The 15,478-nt window shown below is 43.1% G+C and overlaps 1 protein-coding gene across 1 annotated transcript in view; it reads left to right on the top strand.

Moving 5' to 3' along the window:
* Window positions 1-12,776, top strand: part of KCNK1 (potassium two pore domain channel subfamily K member 1) — a 42,750-nt gene extending 29,974 nt beyond the window's left edge. The window contains exons 2-3 of the mRNA XM_025448535.3: window positions 8,497-8,892; window positions 11,816-12,776. Coding sequence (XP_025304320.1) covers window positions 8,497-8,892; window positions 11,816-12,075 — 656 coding nt within the window. The 3' untranslated portion in view covers window positions 12,076-12,776. The remainder of the gene's footprint in view (window positions 1-8,496; window positions 8,893-11,815) is intronic.
* The last annotated feature ends 2,702 nt before the right edge of the window (window positions 12,777-15,478 follow it).

Genomic DNA, 15,478 nt, shown 5'->3' with positions numbered 1-15,478 from the left:
GCAGAGCAGCCACAAAGTTCCTATGCCAGATTGTTTCCTGAGTGGCGGTGGTAGGTCTTCAGTCATTATCAGGGACTGCTTCAAGCATCAGTGTGGAAGAAGAGGTTTTGAAGGATGTTAGGAGAATTTTTTTTAAAAGATTTTATTTACTTATTTATGAGAGACACAGAGAGGCAGAGACATAGACAGAGGGAGAAGCAGGCTCTATGCAGGGAGCCCAATATGGGACTCGATCCCAGGACTCTGGGATCACACCCTGAGCCAAAGGCAGACTGATGCTCAACCACTGAGCCACCCAGGTGTCCCTGTTAGGAGAATTCAAATGTGTACAGAGAACAGAGATGAGAGTACAGACAACTTCTAACTAGTGTGCCTAGGAACATTATGGCCCCGTCTGAAAAAGCATACATATTGTCGAGATGATTCCATTAGTTATTTATTTTCAGCATCAAAAGAGGAGTTTACCTTCGTTGGACTTTGTACATACAGGCACCTGTGCTAATTGCTTTATGTGGATAATTTTATGTAATCCTCATAACCCCTCCATGAGGGTAGGATGTATTACTCATATTTGACAAATGAGGAAATGAAGTCATAAAGCTTCTGAGGGCCTCACAGCTAGTAAGAAGCAGAGCCAGGATTCAGTTTTAGAAATCCGATTCCTCAGCCTGTTCCTCTAAGCCCCACTTAGCTTACAAGCATAGTATTGCAAAGGGCTTTTTTTGTTTGCATCTTCCTCTCCATGTTCTCAGAGTTCAAGAGCCTTAAAGGCTTTACAGTCTGATGGAAAGGAAAAGGAAAATGTTTACTTTATTTCAGGAACCTGGGACGCCTGGGTGGCTCAGTGGTTGAATGTCTGCCTTCAACTCAGGTCTTGATCCCAGGGTCCTGGGATTGAGTCCTGCATCAGGTTCCCTGCATGGAGCCTGCTTCTCCCTTTGCCTATGTGTCTGCCTCTCTCTGTGTGTCTCTCATGAATAAATAAATTCTATTTCAGGAACCTCTCCCTTTAAAGGTGTAGAGATTTTCCCATTCCACCAGAGCTTCTAGAACCCTTGGGACATCACTGTTTTGAGACTCTATAATGGGAGCAGTGGAAATGTGGTTTGATTCGGCAGGTGTCTAGGTACCCCTCCCTTTACACCATGTGAGAGTTTGGGACCACTTTGGCTTCTTCTAGTCTGGAGTTAAGCTTTGGGCCAGGCAAGATCCACATTGATTATGTGCAGGGGTAGGAAGTAGAAACTTAGCATCAAGTAAATGGTGTATCTTCTCTCTCCTTGTCATGCAGCATCTTTTCTATTACCTTTTGAGTCCATCTTCCACTGGGCAAGGTGCCCAACTGTTCCCAAGGGAAAAGAAATTGAAATCCTGAGTTGTCTGCACAGCATCCATGCTGAGGGAGAAATGCCTACAGCATGAATTTTAAAACCCTGTTCTAAAAGTGCATCACTGGGAAGCCTTTCCAATATAGTAACTTTTAAACCTCATGGTAGTCATGGCTGCAGGATCATTATGTCAAACCCAAAGGCAAACCTGAGGGAAGTGGCAGGTAGAGGAAATATTTGCTTTAGTTAATAGATCAGGAAGCCTCATCTAAAAATTGAGGCCTTAGGAAAAACTAGACCCATTGTTCTGTTCTTTTCTTTAGCCTCACTTTGTTGTCCTGCTGCCAAAATTCCTAAGAAATGGTCAGGAATGAGTGAGGAGAAAATAAAAATGAATAAAAAACACAGGAATATGTGAGTCTTCAGCTGTGCCATTTTCTGCAGTGCTCAGACTTTGAGTCAGTTTTAACTATTTTTTTTAAAGATTTTATTTATTTATTCATGAGACACAGAGAGAGAGGCAGAGACACAGGCAGAGGGAGAAGCAGGCTCCATTCAGGGAGCCCGATGTAGGACTCAATCCCAGGACCCCGGGATCATGACCCGAGCCAGAGGCAGACACTTAACCACTGAGCCACCCAGGTGCCCACTCTTCCTTCAAGTGTTCCAGCAATGGAAGGATGATGGGTCTGTGTGTGACAGGCAGGCAGGTGGGAGCATGGGCATGAGCAGGTATGCTGAGCCGTCTACTAGGGGTGCAGAGGGGATGCCGTGCCGTCAAGGGCATGCATGTCAAGCAGTAGCTGGTAATGGGAATGCCGGGGCACATCCATGGCAGTGCCTTCTCTGCAACAGGTGATCATGCCTGTCAGAGATTATGTGGGTTGCATTCACTGTGAGGATGTATAAGCCCCGACTCCTGTTCTCCTGGAATTGGGGTCAGGTAGATTAGAGAGGATTTCACTTAGGTGAGATCAAAAGTGGAAAGAAATCTTCGAAGGAACCCCAAGGCTAAGGCAATAGTGAATCAGAAAACTAGAATTCTCAAGTCCAGTGGAGGATGAGGATGGGGAAGAGTGAGTGCTCTGCCCCGGTAGCCTGGCTCTGGCCTGGGGCCACTGGGGAGTTTCTGCAAGCCCAGGCGTGGGGTAGCCAAGCCCTGCGGTCATTGTGCTGGATCTCATCTGTCTCAGAGGATTCCTTTCTTTGGAAATATCCAGGATTTCTCCAGTTATTTCCCATGGAATTGGGTAATTGCCCACAGCTCCCTTTCTATTTTTCCCTTATTTCTCCTCACCACAGCCCTAGGGCCAGATTGAAAATATTGGGAAACACATGGTTCAGATCTGCCTCCTTCACATGCTTGCTGTTAGAACTTTGGTAAACTAATTACATCGTCTCCTTTTCTGTAAAAGAGGGACTGGCATGCTTATCTCAGAGGGTTGGTATGAAGAAGAAAGGAGATGGTGCTTATGCACACCTGGCACACTGCCTGGGGCATTGCACACCAAGCACCTTCCTTTTCTCTCGGGAACACTCTTCCCAGGTCTGCAGGAAAGACCAGAGTTAACAAGTAACAAGTGTGGGGAGAATGTAAAGGTTCTAGGAGTCCAGAGTATAGAAGGGACCACATTCTGTGACTTTTTTTGAAATGCTGTCCGGCACGTCTCCCTGTGCCTGTACCCAGGTCACTGGATTCTTCCTGGTGTGGTTATATGCCTGTCCAGACTGGGCTCCTGCTTTGCTCTCCTGTATCACGTCTTTTTTATTTTGATGCTTTGACCTCTTGCAGCCTTGCTGATGCTGAAGGAACCACCCTTCCCAGGGTTGGCCAGTCCTAGATAATGAAGGGCTTACCTGTGAGCACACCTTTCATATACAACCCAGCCAATCCGGAGCCCACACCCCCAAGCACTGCTTTCTCGGACTCTCAGCCTCTGCCCTGCTGCTGCCCTGGTGACCCCCAAGGCCAGATGCTAGATGATGAGGGACAACTGCTGTGCCCAAAATCCACTGAAATTTTTCAACCCAGTTTGTGTTCCCGGCTTTGCCTGTTCCTTCCTGTGGAAACCACAAGAAATGTGACTGCTCAGAATTCTGGGAAAGCTGTACTAAAAATATGACATAATTTGGTTATAACCTCATATCGGGTAGTGGGTCATGTGCAACCTTTTCCTGCCTCCAGTAACCTAATAAAGACCTTAAATAACAGTGCTCAATAGATGGTACAATGGAAAAAGCTGGAGTTTGGGAAGGTAGAGATGATTAGCTATCTTTTTCCGTAGGGAAAAAATGCCCTTGACCAACTATTCCCTGTGCTGTACTACTGTAACCTATAGTATCTTCCTGTGCGTGTTACCAGATTATCACTGAAAGACATGATTGGCCCTGTTAGTACCTTGACAGAGTTAGGCTTGCACAGGAGGACAAGGCAGATCGGAAAGCCAGGCTGTCACCCTGGTGCTTGCTTGCCTGCTCATCAGGAACGGCAGAAGGGAGAATAGTTTGAAAAAGTTATTCAGCACACTCCCTTCTCTCCTAATTTCAGTTTTATGAAGCAGGGCTTCACAGGTGATCTTGGCTTACAAGAATCACTAGAGGCTAGTGTGAGAGAAGACATTGCAGGGATATATGTCTTTTAAAAAAGACGGAGGGGGAGCCTGGGTAGCAAGTCAATTAAGCATCTGACTCTTGGTTTGGTTCAGCTTGTGATCCTAGGGTGGTGAGATCGAGCCCTGCATCAGGCTCCACACTCAGCCTGGAGTCTGCTTGGGTCTCTCTCTCTCCCTCCCTCCCTCCCTCCCTCTCTCCCTCCCTCTTCTCCTCCTGTTCATGTTGTCTCTTTCTCTTTCTAAAATAAATAAGTAAATCTTTAAAAACAACTTAAAAAGATGGAAAAAGAGTTCTAAAAATATGAAAAAATAAAAAAGAATCATAATCTGAAATCTAGAGCTAAAAAGTGGTTATTCAAAAAATCTTAAAACTAAATAGGAAAACAGTGCTAGGGAAGATGCACCATGAGCAAGAGGAGGCTTCTTTTTTGGTTGTTTTGAGCTCACCTTCATCCTTTCCAGAACCAGAGTGATGGATGTGTGGCAGGCGCTCCTTGCCAAAGTTAACACTTCTGATTGTTCTTTTACAGTACTGCTGTTTTGGGGTGAAACTCTCATTGCAAAAAGTGCAAGGTGCTCCCATGTATGACATCCAGGCCATTTGCTGGGATCTCCTAGTTTTTAAATGCAGGGTGTTAATATGGGCCATCTGTCAGAATGGCCACTTTCAGTTTTTGCCAATATTTCTATTCAGCCTCTTTAGACTCCCCTTGAGTCTTTGCTCCATTGTAAATAACTTCTATAATAAGCAAAATAAGAGAAGCTGTACGTTCCCCATCCTCTAGTTGATCCGGATGGAGGGGATGAACAGAGTTTATCCCATGTGTGAGTCTTTGAAAAGTATTGCTGTAAAACAAGGAGCTATGAAGACTTGTTGCAGGGTGTCTATAGAAGCTGATCACACACTGAAGCTGTGAAAAAAATTTATTCCAAGCAAATGATAAGATTCAAGTAGCAAAGTCAATGTGACCGGAAGCCTATTCATTGCCAATCAGTGAATTTCTGGCCCTCCCAGATTTGAAGTCACAACCCCAGCATTCTTGCTCTCTGTGGATTGGATAGCACCATGGATGGGAGCCCTTCATAGCAGAGGACATGATTTTCCCATCAGGGGCTCATGGCCTAATGGGAAAGAGATAACAAATAAGCGAAAGCTCAGGATTGCAGATTAAGGTCTGTTTTATTTTATTTTATTTTTAAAGATTTTATTTATTTATTCATGAAAGACACACACAAAGAGAGAGAGAGGCAGAGACACAGGCAGAGGGAGAAGCAGGCTCCATGCAGGGAGCCTGACGTGGGCCTTGATCCCGGGTCTCCAGGATCATGCCCTGGGCCGAAGGTGGTGCTAAACCGCTGAGCCACCCAGGCTGCCCAAAAGTCTGTTTTATAGGAGAGGAAACACTGTAATTTATTTCAGTATCTCTACTGGTGTTGATTTCAGAGATTGAGATTCTTTTATAGATGGTTTTTAAGCAGGCATCAAGCTAACTTAATTCAAAGTGTATATGCTGTACTCTATCATACTAAATAATGTAAATAAATGACAATATTTATTATATGTGCAAAGTCACAGTAAGAGGACACAATAAGCAGTAGGCTACCCCTCTCTCAAAAACATCTGATACATGGGAGGAAGTTGCCTGTGGGTGACTTGCTCTAATGATCTGAAGAGGAGCCCACAAAGGTTCCCTGTCTTGGACTTCAAGAGGGCTTAAATACCAGAAAAACAAGAAGGCCCAGATCCACCATGGCATAGCCCCAGACTAGATGTTAGCTAGCACAGCGTCGGGACTGTTGCTGTCAGAGCCAACTGGGAAGCAGTATTTCTTATTTCCGAGGACACTATCCTTAGTACAACCCCCCACCCCTATTATACCTATGCTCTTACAATGTCCCAAAATTGTATGAATAGCCTTAGAAAAATGAATGAACACCAAATATGTAAGAAATGAAAGAACACCAAATATGTAAGGCTTATTACTATTTTGCTACATTCTTCATGTTTTGTAATGGATTTTAATATAAGATTTTAAAATATGAGCTTTTCTTGGTGATTTATCTAGGGGTTCAGTTGACTGAACTTGAGTAAATTATTCACCACTTCATTAAAATTCAATATCACTGAAAGTTTCCATCTGATGCATTAAGGGCTATCTGCAAAAGAATTGCTGTGCACTCTGCATAGAGGGTAGTATTCCCAATAAGGCCTGCACCGAAAGTACGGTCAATACCAAAGGAATGTAAATTTAACACTTTACATTAGCAGAAATTATTTATGTAACATCAGGAGAAGAAACAGGCTTTCAGTGAATAATCTACACGTTGGTGATTTTAAATCTCTTAGTGGGAACATATTACTGGCATAAAAATGCATTACTGCAGGGGGAGGTTTAGAGTCTTGTAATGATTATTTTCATTGCTCAGAGATAACATTTTAGTCAATGGAAAGTCAGTTTACATTCTAATGGAAAGAGCTGTTGTCATTTGATAGTAGAAGTTAATCCTAAAATATTTTAAAATTAGATGGTTATTTACTTTTTTTCCTACTAGAACTGAAATCGTGTGATTTATTGGAACAGATGGTACAGAAGAGGTGGGCCGCAGGAAATTGGTGTGTTCTACTTTTAGAAAAGATAATTTATAAAAATACTACCAAAAACCATAATAAAGGGATAGACTTACAGGCTTTTGCGGAGTCCATCTGATTCCTCCCATCCTACATCTTCTCTCCAAAATTCCTGCCATGGTGGAAGTCACCCTTGGCACCTCCGCCTGAGCTCTCTCAGACTTTCACACAGGCACAGAACCAAAACTGTGGTCATTTCCCAGTGGCTTTTTTATGGTTAAGTGAAATGTCCTTTCCAGAGATCTCTGGCCACAAGAACATCTCTCCTGAGGCCTCGCTTCTCCTCTGGCTGGGATTGGCCCCGATCTCCTGTGAGGTGGCTGCTTTACTCAGGCTTCACCAGCAACAGTGGACTCTCTCTTGCTTCCTTCTGTGGCGGGAACATCATTCACCATCCCCATCATTCCTGTTCTCCAGATGCTCTGACTTGCCCACTTCCCCCTTAGCCGTGCCCAGAGCCCAACATGGCACACCAAGAGCAGCAGGGGTGTGCGAGGGCCCCATGGATTTAGGCACTTGATGCTCAGAACAACTGTTCGTAACTCTTTTGAGAATCCAAGATTCCGGAATCTTGCACGTGTGGATGTACATGCTGCAAACAATTTCTGTAAATTTCTGGGACTCCCCATACCTCGTTCATGACCCGAGTGCCCCTGGGCTGGCTGATCGCCACCTGACTGTCGTATTGATGCTGTGCGTGGGGATCACAAGGAAGCTTTCATTGACCACCTGGCCCTGGGCCCTACCCCAGTAACTGCCATCAAGCTGAGAGTCTGGGGGTCTGGAGCAGAAGGATTGTCAGAGTTGTTTATTTTTCAGGAAGATATGTAGGAGAAATCGGGTTTTGAAATCATCATCACATATGTGAGGCTTCTTCAGGATCTAGTTTCACCAAAAAAAAAAAAAAGCATTTTGTTGGCTTTTTCCTGAACTGACTTGTTCAAACGGAGGATGAAGTCAAGTCCTCCTGAAATTTTAAAAACAGTACGTGGACGTGAAGTTTTAAAAACAGTATGTGGAGCCTCTGCCGGCTGGCTTCCCTCTTACCAGCATTTGTTGGATAGTCTGTTGAATGGCTTAATTGGGGAAGGACTCGAACCTCATGGAAAGTCGATAAACATGTTTTGACCATGGCCCTAATGTCTTTTTTTTAATGTGCGGCATCTTAGAGCCTTTGGAAATAATAAGGGGGGAAGAGTTATAGTTTCTCAATATGCCATTTAGCCAGGTAGCCAAGCACAATATTTTTAAAAGAAATGCTCACTCCTGAGACTTGGTATGCCTTAACCTTCATGTTCTTTTGCCATGTCTGTATCTTCCTGGAGTCTCCTTCGCGTGCCCACAGTTCAGCCATCCCTCTTAGAACATGCTATGAGTAGTTTGTTTTGGACTCAAGTGTAGACTGATGTCTGGGTACTAACGAGGATCCCCAGGGTGGGGGGAATGAGGGTGGGGTACATCAGCCTAGGGAAGTAGGTGCCCTCTGATGGGTTTGCCCTGCTGGCCTCAGACAATGGGTGCCAGCCCCTTGGCACCCAGAGCTTCTATTTCAGCCTGACAGTGAATTCAAAACCAGGCCTGGGTGTGGTGGGAAGAGCTAATTAGATTTCATCAAGGGCAATGACATCCTCTGTTGAATTATTGCAGTAAATACTCTTTAAAAATTATTTATTTGAGACAGAGAGAGAGCGTGCGCATGCACAAACCAGTGGGGAGGGGCGGGAGAGGGAGAAGCAGACTCCCCCCTGAGCACGGAGCCCAAAGTGGAGCTCCATCCCAGGACCCTGAGATCACGATCTGAGCTGAAGGCAGATGTTTAACCGGCTGAGCCACCCAGGTACTTGCAGTAAATATTCTGATCGAGCCTTTAAAGTATCAGACCCGAGGTATGACTGCCCTCCTCTTACTCTTCACCTCCTCCATGCAGGTTATGGCCACACCGTGCCCTTGTCAGATGGAGGTAAGGCCTTCTGCATCATCTACTCGGTCATCGGGATTCCATTCACCCTCCTATTCCTGACAGCAGTGGTCCAGCGTGTCACCATCCACGTCACCCGCAGGCCTGTCCTCTACTTCCACGTGCGCTGGGGCTTCTCCAAACAGATGGTGGCCATCGTCCATGCCGTTCTCCTTGGGTTTGTCACTGTGTCCTGCTTCTTCTTCATCCCAGCCGCTGTGTTCTCCATCCTGGAGGATGACTGGAACTTCCTCGAGTCATTTTATTTTTGTTTTATTTCCCTGAGCACCATTGGCCTAGGGGATTACGTTCCTGGAGAAGGCTACAATCAAAAATTCAGAGAGCTCTATAAGATTGGGATCACATGTGAGTATCCAGACCCCACCCCCTTGGCTTGCTTTACTGTTCACACCCCACCTTACCTACCAATGAATAGTCATTCATTAAAGCCCTGATCACCTTTTCACTGATAGATTTTCAAGCTCCTTAATGCAAAAATCTTATTTTTTCAGGCACCTTAAAACTGCTGATCAATTTCTTACTAATAACGAATAACATAACTGATCAATTTCTTACTAATAACATAGGAAGCATTATAAATTACAGTGTAAAAATGTACCACATAGAATATTACTGAATCACTAACTTTTAATTTTTAAAAAGTTGCTGTTTTTATTAAATATTTTAAGTTCCAGAAAACTAGGGCTAGAATTTAGCCTGTTGCTATCGATTATGTTCTTTAATATGCCAGGAAAATCTTAAAAGAGTTGCTGATCTCATTGGTTCATCTGGTTCTTTTTCAAAGAAGTTAGAATATATGTGAACCATTTTCAGAGTTTTGTATGTGAAGTTAGGCATTCAGATTCAGATGGCCAGTGGTTTATAATTTTTAACATGTTTTTAAAATTCAAAAAGATGTGGGGAACTTAGAAATCTGTTTTCAAGAGACTCTTAGTTTTGGTGTGCCCTTTCTTTTGTATCATAATAAGTATACAGTATTCATTTCTGTCATCTCAAGAATTATTCAAAACTCGGCTCATGTCACGTCTCCTCGCAGATCATAGTAGATACTCAGGCAGTCAGATGCGTGTCCTAGCCCTTCTTGTAGTTTTAACCTGATAACATGATTAGTTGAATTGTGTATATGTCAACATTTTCATTAAACCTGGGGCTTACCGAGGTCAGAGACTTCAGTTGTAAACCCCAATGCTTTGAACAGTGCCTCACAACCATACACATTCCATAAATGTTGACCAAAGAGTTACAAGCAAGAGTTCATATTTCCTTCAGTTACCATAATTATTTTTAATGTCCACATAATATTTCAGCAGTGGCTATATTGTAATCGAACAACGCCTCTACTGACTGTTTAGATTGCTTCCAAGCTGGGAGCGTTATAAACAACACTATAGTAAATCTTTGTATATGTTTATACTTTTTCTACTTGGATATCTTTCCAAGAAGTAGGATTGCTGGCCAAAGTGAATATACCTTTCTTGTGACGCACAGAACATACTGACCTGGTGCTTTCCAAATGGCATTACAAGCTTAAATGATCTGAGCATAATGGTTTCAACCTTCATGGGGTAGCGTGGGCCAGTAGAATTAGGGGCATTCTGTTGCAAATTTGGTAGCTCCAATAAACATTATCTTAATTTTTTTTCATCTGTTAGGTAAACTATTACCTCCTCTTTTTAATTTAGTTTTTTTAGAACTTAGAGAAGTTGAATGTTTCTGTGATTGTATTTGCTAGCTCTACTTCCCTCTTGTGTTCACTGTCTTCTCAAATTCTGCCCAACTGTTGAACTCCCTCAATTTTTTCAATAATGCTAAAGCCTTGAAGATGATCTTAGCACTTGTTACATATGAACCAGGTTTTCTTAGGTGGCCATGTACCATACATGCTGAGCGGAGCAAATATTTCAAAGATATATTAAGTTGTGCATAGGATAAAATCCCACAGCTTTTGCCTGAAACCCCATGGGTATTTTTGTCAGCACTCAAGGGCTTGACTAAACACTGGATGAAGGAAAAGAAGGGGAATTGTCAACTAGTCCAACAATGTCATTGCTATTTCTTTTTTTTTTTTTATGGATTGATTGATTTTAGAGCGAGAGAGTGCACACAGACATGCACACAGCAGGGAGGGGCAGAGGGAGAGGGAGAGGGAGAGGGAGAGAAAGAATCCCAAGTAGACTCCCCACTGAGCACAGAGCTGACATGGAGCTGGATCTCACCACCCTGAGATCATGACCTGAGCTGAAATCAAGAGTTGGTTGCTTGACCAACTGAGGCACCCAGGCACCCCTGTCATCGCTCTTTCTACGGTATACCATGTTAACATCAAAACATAATAGCCAAATTCTACAGATGCTAGAATGGTGTTTCTCTGTATTCTTGAGATAATCAGCCCCCTCGTTCCTATTATGCTACTCCTTCTAGCTGGTTCATTTATTTCCTGAAAATCCTCTGCAAACATCTTACCACTGGGCCATGAAATTGGGATTTTGTTATTTTTAATTTTCATTTTCACTTCCCTGTTCCCTTCCATGATGAATTTTTATTTCCCAGGAACTGATTTTAAATGTGTTGGAACTGCCTTAAAATCACCACTGTCCCATCACCAAATTCAGGGAATAGGCGTGTAACCTGAATCAACAGGTTATCTTTTATTTTGGTGTAAGAAGCTGATAGAGTTAATCAGTGAGTGGTCCACATGCCCCCAAAATGACTGTCCCATCATGGACGCTCAGTGTGCAGTTAGATCCTGGTCAAGGGCGAATCCCTACACAAAGGCCTGATCCATGTTGGCATTGATTCTTAGAGGGGTTTTCATCTAAACTATAATTCCTACTGCTGTCCTTCTTACTCCCTGGTGGAAATACTGACAAAAGTATTGAGTCCTGAATAAGGTGGCAAGCTCTGTGCTGAGCCTTCAATCAAAAACTCTAGGGACGTGTCACTGGGATTTTGGGAGCCATTGATGATGAAGCAGAGGTGAAGAGCCCTCTCCCTGCAGGTCTCCCTTTGGGGCAGGTGAGTGCAGGATGGCATTCTCTTTAATGATGCCATGTCAGCCCCAGCTTATTGTTTTCTCAGAAATTACTCCCTGATTCTGAATAATCAAAGTTTGTAGAAAGTTAAGTCATTCTTCATTTTTCTCTGGGTAATCCCTCTTGGAGCCACGGACCTCAGAACATCCCTAGAAATTCAAAAAGTGGCACACTCTTGTGTCGCTGCTTGAGTCATCCATGACTTGATCCCACTGACATGCTTTTCTCTCACTCAGGTTACCTGCTACTTGGCCTCATTGCCATGTTGGTAGTTCTAGAAACCTTCTGTGAACTCCACGAGCTGAAAAAATTCAGAAAAATGTTCTATGTGAAGAAGGACAAGGATGAAGACCGAGTACACATCATAGAACACGACCAGTTGTCCTTCTCATCCATCGCAGACCAGGCAGGGGGCCCCAAGGAGGATCGGAAGCAGAACGAGCCTTTCGTGAGCCTGCAGTCTTCTGCCCACCCTGATGGCTCGGCGGGCAACTGATGGCTTTGTGGCATTGTCCCCAGAGCACCAGGGTCAGGGCCAGGAGAAAAAGCCTTTGTCTTGTTTATTTGAATGAGCATTGTAGAAGCCAAGATGATCTTTTAACAGATATCTACTGTTTGAAATATTTACAAACACACACACACACACACACACACAACAAAGTCATGAAACAAAGGAAGCTTTTACTCTGGAGGACTGTCTCCTGAGGAAATAGGATATGTACCTATAATTGTACCTATAATTCATATGTGACAAAATTACCTAGACTTTACAAAGAGGTAAAGAATACTTGAAGAAGTGTGCTGCTGTGGATAGAAGCAGATTTTATACTTTTGATTGGGGACTTTGGGATTTAAATCATTTTAGCTGATGGCTAAATAGTAACATTTATATTTAAGAACAAAAAAAAGAGAGAAGCATAGAGATGTGTTTTATAAATAAGTTTATGTGTACCGGTTTGCATGTGCCCATCCCAAATCATTATTTTTGTAGAATCTAACTTAAACCTACTATTTATAATGAATAGGCAACCATTAACTGTGTACATACAAGTATAAATATGTTTATATCTTGTACATATGGTTTAGTCACCAGATCCCAGCATACTTCTTAACCCAAGATTGTAGATGTTTTTTCCTTTTGATTTCTCTTTGTACTAAAGAATCGAGAGTTGCTACAATAAAATAAGAGAAACAATACATTTAGGAGTGAGTTACTATAGTATTCTGCTACAATAAATGTTTCTACCCCTTGTAATAGTATGATATCAAGTGTCTAAAATATTTGTAAGTATTTCTCTGGAAGAGAACAGCTAATGACTAATATGATTTGTAAAAGAAGTTATTTTGTTTTGAAAGTGCGCTGTGATTTGTAGTCACCTGGTACTAAAGCCCAGAACACGAATAGAGAAGCCCCAAATGAACAGATTCTGTTAAATTAATCAGAGAGCTTTTAAATTTACAAGATGAAATCAATAAAAATCATAGCTGGTTGCAATCCTATGCTTTAATATATCAAGACAAGCTTTCCTCCATGTAGGTAATATATATATACTCCTTTATAGGAGCCACTAAGGCAACATTTAACTGGTATACACAGGACACTATTAAGAGCTTTAGAAGAGAAAATGAAAAAGACCCTGTGTGATAGCTGATCCTCAGTGACCTGCTAACCGAGTCTCCTCTCCCCTAGGTAGCTGCCTGGGAGGCGCTGCTTGAGTTGTTGATGGGAATCCATGCCCTGATGAGCTGATGAGCCAACTAAGCAGAGTGTCCTCGCCTTAGGGGGCTTGCTCAGAAACATCTCCATGATGTGCCACCCTGGGCACACACCATTACTAGATCTTTCCTGCTGCCTGCTGACCTTCCATAAGCAGGGCCCTTCCTTATTGTAGGAGATCTCATCTGGCCTCAGAATAACAAAACCATAAGAAGGTTCCATTCTGGAGCCTCCATGCCACTCCAGAGCTCCTGTGATGCCATCAGTAGACACTCCCCTCCCCGCCTTCCAGTGTTCGATTCCTCTAGATCTGGGTGATGCTGCCCTGTAAGCACATTTCTTCTATATCCCGTGCTGTGTCTCCATGGTGGAGGCTGCTCTTAGGCTGGGGGTTGGTGGTTGGTTAAGGAGTGGAATAGAGACTCCTCAGCCAATAGGGCCATGCATCAAGGACACGACTGGGTTTGGAAAATTCACAGATGGTACAGGGGTGTTGCAGGATACAAGCCACAGGAATGGTGGCTTTTACACAGAGACAGTGTCTTTATATTCCTTGCAGGAAAAGAGAACTGACGTGCCACCATTCTTGACTAAGAGGGGAGTGCAAAATACAGAGAAGGAGAAATAGCAGAAAGGGAAAATTCTGAATCATGATGTTATTGAGTCACAGAAATAGTTGATTTTCAAAGCATAATTTTATGATTCTGCAGAGAAGGCACTAACTTAGTGCCCTTCAAATTGCTTTTGTTGTTTTGAATGTGAAGGGGGAGGTGCAAAATTGGGAGCAAGTGTTGCCTCCTGTGCTCTGTTGGATGCATATTGTAAGGCAGAGTATCTTCCTGTGCTTGCTTTTGGTCCTTGGCCAATGAGCAGATGCCCACCTGTGGTCCTGAAGGAGGAGCCTGCTGTCAATCAGAGAACAGACAGTGGACCTGCTGGGGCACAAGGAGCAGCAGGCAGCGAGCAGTGGGCAGCAGGGAGGTGACCTTGGAACTTTCTGGTTGAAGGGGAGCATGGGTGAAGGTGAAGGTGGGAGTGAATACTAGCAAAGAGGATTTGGAGTCAAATATAAGCTCAGTGATCTCTTTGGCAGGAGTGTTCTAGATTGAGTTCTTAAGAATCCCAGGAAATACCCTCAGGATAGAGAAGCAGCAGAAACCCATGTCTTTCAAGGAGAGTACTCCTGTGTATGAATTTCAGGTTACATAAGCAAAACAACAGGACACACTCAGGCCAGCACAATTGTGAAAGTATGAATACTGGATTGAGAAAATGGATTTTCCACATTGGTAAAACTTTGCCAGCCGCCTGTGTGTGGTTTGTGGATCCTAGTGCCCTCTGCCACCTGCTTTGAGAACCATTTGCTAACTGCTAGTAGGTGCACTGAGAGGAGTTGCCAGGGCTGTTGAAAGCCTGACATGAAAGGCAGACTCAGAAGAAAAGAACTGCCTTCTATAGCCCTCCCAGTGGGAGCAAACAGCCCCCAGGACAGCGTTTTTTTTTTTTTTTTTTTAAGTTATTTCAATGTTGTGATTTTCATAACAATGTTAAACTACACTTTAATATACTCTAAGGAAATAGAGTAAGTGGGGATGCATTTCCATACAAAATGATTAAAATTCAGGGTTATTTTAAAGATTTTATTTATTTGACAGAGTACGGATGAGCAAGGGGATGGAGGAGCAAAAGGAGAGGGAGAAGCAGACTCCCCATTGAGCAGGGAACCCAATGCTGGGCTCAATCCTGGGACCCTGGGATCATGACCTGAGCCAAAGGCAGATTTTTAACCTACTGAGCCATCCAGGTCCCCCTAAATGAGTTTAGGTAAATGCTACACCTGATGTGGGGCTTGAACTCACAGCCCTGAGGTCAGTCACATACTCCACTGACTAAGCCAGCCAGGTGCCCCATTAAGAGGCTTGCTTTTTAAATATAACTTCCATTGTCTGAAAAATTCTCTTAGGCTAAATATCTTCTTTTTCAAGATGAGGTAGTAAGTTCATGAGTGTATAGCTTTGCTGTCATTTATCTGACTACCAGAGTCTTCTGTAAGTAAATCAGACATTTATTTTTAGTTGGACAAATTGAGTCTTGAGGGTTTTTTTTCATCTTTGTCCATTAGTATATAAGTTGTGACCATTTTATATATATATGTATAATATATATATACATATATATTATA

This window comes from Canis lupus, chromosome 4, assembly GCF_003254725.2.
Source record: "Canis lupus dingo isolate Sandy chromosome 4, ASM325472v2, whole genome shotgun sequence".
Taxonomy (NCBI): domain Eukaryota; kingdom Metazoa; phylum Chordata; class Mammalia; order Carnivora; family Canidae; genus Canis; species Canis lupus.
This window is presented reverse-complemented; position numbering and strand designations above follow the sequence as displayed.